The following is a 4,435-nucleotide window of genomic DNA, read 5'->3' as shown; positions in this document are numbered from 1 at the left end:
ACTACAAATTCAAACAAGAAAATTTCAACACTGAAAATTCAGAAGTGATTACTGAAGATATTGAGAACTGGGTATTCACATTCAAGAATGATACAAATATCAAAGAGTTGCCACTGCATAAAGATATATGCATTGAATTCGAAGAAAAGAGAACCTATTGCTAGAGGTTTAGAGGTTTGATATATTCAATGAGAACAAAGACATCCATCTGGACATACTAGTACTACTTAAACAGGAATAGATGTAAACCCTACCTAACCAGAAGATAGGAACATACCAAGTGGAGCACAAACCTTAAATACTGTCTCTTAGGAAGGAAAATTACTTTTAGCTGGTGGTTGATAAAACGCGAACATTACCAAACTCATAAATGTGACAATTTTTTTTTTTAAATACACATTCTCTAACCAAAAAGGATGTCTATACAGCAAGATACATATTAATCAAGATGTGCTGCAATAAGGAGAAACTATAGAACATAATACCTAATAGGTTCAAATAGGTTCAGATATCACCCCTGCCCCCGAGACACTAATGCCAATGTATGTACCAAACAGTATATTGCTAATACTTTAAGAACACATCTAAGTAGAGACCTAGAGAATTAACAAAATCACAACACAAAACGCAACAAGTCAGCACTCCCAAAATCCGATGTAAAATTTCTAGTTGCTACGATGTTCAGAAATTTGAAACATGTAAAACAAAAACAAATCCATAATATAAAGAACTGAACTACATGAAGCATACAGTAAAACAATTCAACATACTCTCATTCAGGAACATCACGTCTCAGCTGCATCAGAGGCTTTTCCCCCAAATGGATCGTGAGTGGGACCTACATCCTCCCCAATGTGGCGTTGCACCAACCGTTGCAGATTAGCCATTACTGTCTGCTCACGCTTTGCTTTCTCCTCGTAATTGAACATAGCCAACGCACGTTTGTCCTCCGCACTGTAAACTTGGTTTTCCTTTCGTATACGAATGGCATTCATTCTTTGATGCCTACTACCACTCATCACATATCCAAGACTCTCGAATTTTGAAATCTCATCAGCTGAAAGGCCCACTTCTCCTCTACGAGGGATACGCTTCCCCTGCTGCACGAACTGAGCAATAGCATCACCTTCACCAGGCCTGAGTGCACCTCCGTAGCTAATATGCCCTTCAGGTTTTGGCAAAGGCATTGGTCCAACAGGAGCATCATCAACAACAGCAGTTCTCTTTTGTGATTCTTTAAATATGAGCATCTCACTAGCATTCTCATCTTTCAGTGAACTATCCATTTCAGTAATGATTTTGGTATCAACCTCTCTGTCAGAAGCACTCTTAGCCGAACTCCCACTTTCCGATTCAGAATCTCTCTTTCTCTTGCTCTTCTTCAAACGAGAAAGCGAAGTAGAGTGTTTCTTTTTTGCAGCTTTTCCTTGATCAGAAATTGGGCTTGAATCAGATTTTTCACTTCCGCTCTCCTCACTCTTGCTTTCCTCAGACTCACTATCCTTCCTCTTCCTATGTGCTCTTCTTGATTTCCTACTGCTTCCCTTATTATTTTTCTTTCCATGCCCACCCCGTCTGCTCTTCGACTTCTTCCTACTTTTCCTATCCACATCACTAGAATAATCAGAACTCTCAGACTCGCTCACATCCTCACTGGACTCAGAATCAGTAACAGGTTTCCTACTTCCTTTCTTCTTAGCCCTCGAAGACTTACTACTTCTACTCCTCCTATCTTTTCTTCTTCTTCTTCTTCTTCTTCTTCTTCTTCTTCTTCTTCCCTTCTTTCCCCGCAACTTACCCTTATCCGAGTCAGAATCTGTCTCAGACTCTGTATCCGAAGAACTCTTCCCTGAATCATCATCAGACTCAGATCTCCCCCTTCCTTCAGCCCCATTTCTCAAATTTCCACCATCAACCACATTCTCAATTTCCTTGACTTCAGCTACCGGTTCAAATTCCTCTCTATCTGACCTTGGAGAAGAACTACGAGATATATTCCATATACAATTCTTCATCTTTTTCCTTAATTTGTGTCTCTTAAGTCTTCTATACTCACTATAATTCAAACCTTTCAATTCCTCATCGGTATCAGAATCAGGTGATTTTCCACTTCTCGTATCTCTATCAAGAAACGGTGCAACAAATCCATCGCGCTGGTGATTACGTTTATAATTATCATTCTGATGATTACCTAGCTTTAGGTTTTCATAAACAGGACTTCCTCTAGGGTTTCTGTATTCCTCCGAAACAGATCTATCACGTCGATTGTTACTACGGTCAGATTCATGATAAGATTTTCTTGTTCTTTGAACTGGACTCCGACTACGACTAGGACTACGATAATTTTGACGATTTTCCCTATCACGATGATAATAAGAAGATGGAGACCTACCTGAATCTTTATCGCGACGATGATAGCGGTCTTCGGGAACTTCTACTTTCGATGAGAGCCTTGAATCTCGTCTTCTTGAGTAATCTCTATTTCTATATCTATCATCATCGTGATCTCTTTCTCCTTCTCTACTCATTTTTTTTTTTTGATTTTTCAAGAGGAGAGTGTTTTTGGGGTTTTCGCGAAAACTTGATTCTACGGCCAAAGATGATAAATCAAAACTGATTCCGACGCGAGACGCTGGCGTATAATTACAAACGATATTTTTGGGCCGGGAGTGCTCTTTATATCCTCTTGTATCCTCCCACTTTCTTCCACGTGGCACCAACTTAAACCTTCCATCAAGGAATGTTAGGGACCTATAGTGGATTTCTGTTGATCAGTCATGCACCAATATCTTTGCGGCAGGTTGATTCTGATCCAGACTAGACTGGCCCTACTGTTTCAGCCCCGACTAATCTTACTCTTACTAATTCGTCTCTATCTCATGGAATTTATATTTCTCTTTTTCGCATAATTTTCAATCAACATATCTCTTGGTCTTTATACCTAGATGCGTTTTTCACGGTATACTAAATCTCGTAAACATGGTTATTCCTTTTGAAGTAGAGAGTATAGTAGAAAACTTAAATCAAGCACAAGCAAACTTAATCTTCCTCCACCAAAATATGGTAAATTCGCAGGAAAATTGAGATCGAGAATGTAAAAGAGACGATACAATTATTGAGAGAAAAACAGAGAATGACTATTAGGAATATGATTTCTAACAGGATGGTCATGGATACCATATGTACTTTTAAGCCCAAATGGGTAGTTTTATGTAAAGGCGTCAAACCCAAGTCCAAGACTAAGAATATGCCAAATGTATGCAACTTAGTTAATGTACCCATTGAGGAGCACATGATTATTGAGGAGGTGCTCCCTTAAGCCTATAAATATCTAACCTTAGCCCCAAAGCTAAGGATCCCGACCTTTACTCTCTAGAGGACTCTAACTTGAAGATTTTATCAGTAAAGTGCAGGTTATTTCTTTATGAAAATGCGGGGTACTAAAATACACCACCAATTTTTTCTTAGGAAACCTTTACAATTCCGAGAGTTACAACTTAATGAATCTCAATCGGGAATTATATGAAGAGTTTATATCCCTTTATCTCACAATCAATGTGTAAACAGAGACAAGTCCATGAACCTGATTATACCATGAGAGTACACGGACGATTCCAAAGATCAATATCCAAGATCAATCTAGTCGTATCCAACAATTACGATGGACGTATCTACTTTGATTTACGTACAACCTGTAATATTTCAATTATAAAGATAAACAATATAATGCGGAAAAAGAAATAACACAGATACCATAAATTTTGTTAACGAGGAAACCGCAAATGCAGAAAAACCCCAAGACCTTGTCCAGATTTGAACACCAAATTGTATTAAGCCGCTAGAGACTCTAGCCTATTATCAAAACTCGGACTGGAATCTAGTTGAGCCCTAACCAAGTCTCACACCAATTAAGGTACAATCGCGTTCCTTACGCCTCTTGAATCTCGCAAGACTCTGCGTAATTGATTCCCTTAGCTGACGTCCTTTACAGCCTAAAAGTTGGTTCAACTCAATTGAAGATTTTAAACCAATCTACCTCCCACAGATAAGCCTATATGTAAGTTCCGTTTTGATTAAAGATCAAGGTGAATAGGAATTCGTTTGCAATATATAAAGTCTAGCAAACTTCAAAATCCGGTCCTTCGACTCCCGAATAGCAGCCTAGATTATTATTCACCTCACAAGTAAAACCTACTTCGTTTACAACAAAGAATCGTTATGGAGGAATATACTTGTGGAATCACAAAGTCTGAGACGAAAAAACTTTGCGATTTCTATCTATCTTGCTTGATCGAAGTGAAACTCGACTGAAAAGACGAGGGTACCCAAATACACCATAATCTTTTTATTTCAACCTATAAGTCCTCTACCAAACGTGATCGTTTATGGACAGAGTCGAGACAATACTACGATTTGGTTCACACTTTGTGTGATC

At 38.6% G+C, this 4,435-nt stretch overlaps 1 protein-coding gene across 1 annotated transcript; it reads right to left on the bottom strand.

Moving 5' to 3' along the window:
• Positions 1-635: 635 nt before the first annotated feature.
• On the bottom strand, positions 636-2,630 carry LOC113318262 (NKAP family protein-like). Its single transcript, XM_026566409.1, has one exon. The coding sequence runs from the start codon at positions 2,526-2,528 to the stop codon at positions 786-788; it is 1,743 nt and encodes a 580-aa protein (XP_026422194.1). The 5' UTR covers positions 2,529-2,630; the 3' UTR covers positions 636-785.
• Positions 2,631-4,435: the final 1,805 nt, after the last annotated feature.

Source organism: Papaver somniferum, chromosome 10 (assembly GCF_003573695.1).
Source record: "Papaver somniferum cultivar HN1 chromosome 10, ASM357369v1, whole genome shotgun sequence".
Classification (NCBI taxonomy): Eukaryota; Viridiplantae; Streptophyta; class Magnoliopsida; order Ranunculales; family Papaveraceae; genus Papaver; species Papaver somniferum.
The sequence above is the reverse complement of the archived record's forward strand: the minus strand, read 5'-3'. Positions and strand labels throughout refer to the sequence as shown.

Bases quoted from the DNA above. Each gene is read 5' to 3' on its own strand.
- LOC113318262 (XM_026566409.1), bottom strand. From the start codon at position 2,528: ATGAGTAGAGAAGGAGAAAGAGATCACGATGATGATAGATATAGAAAT.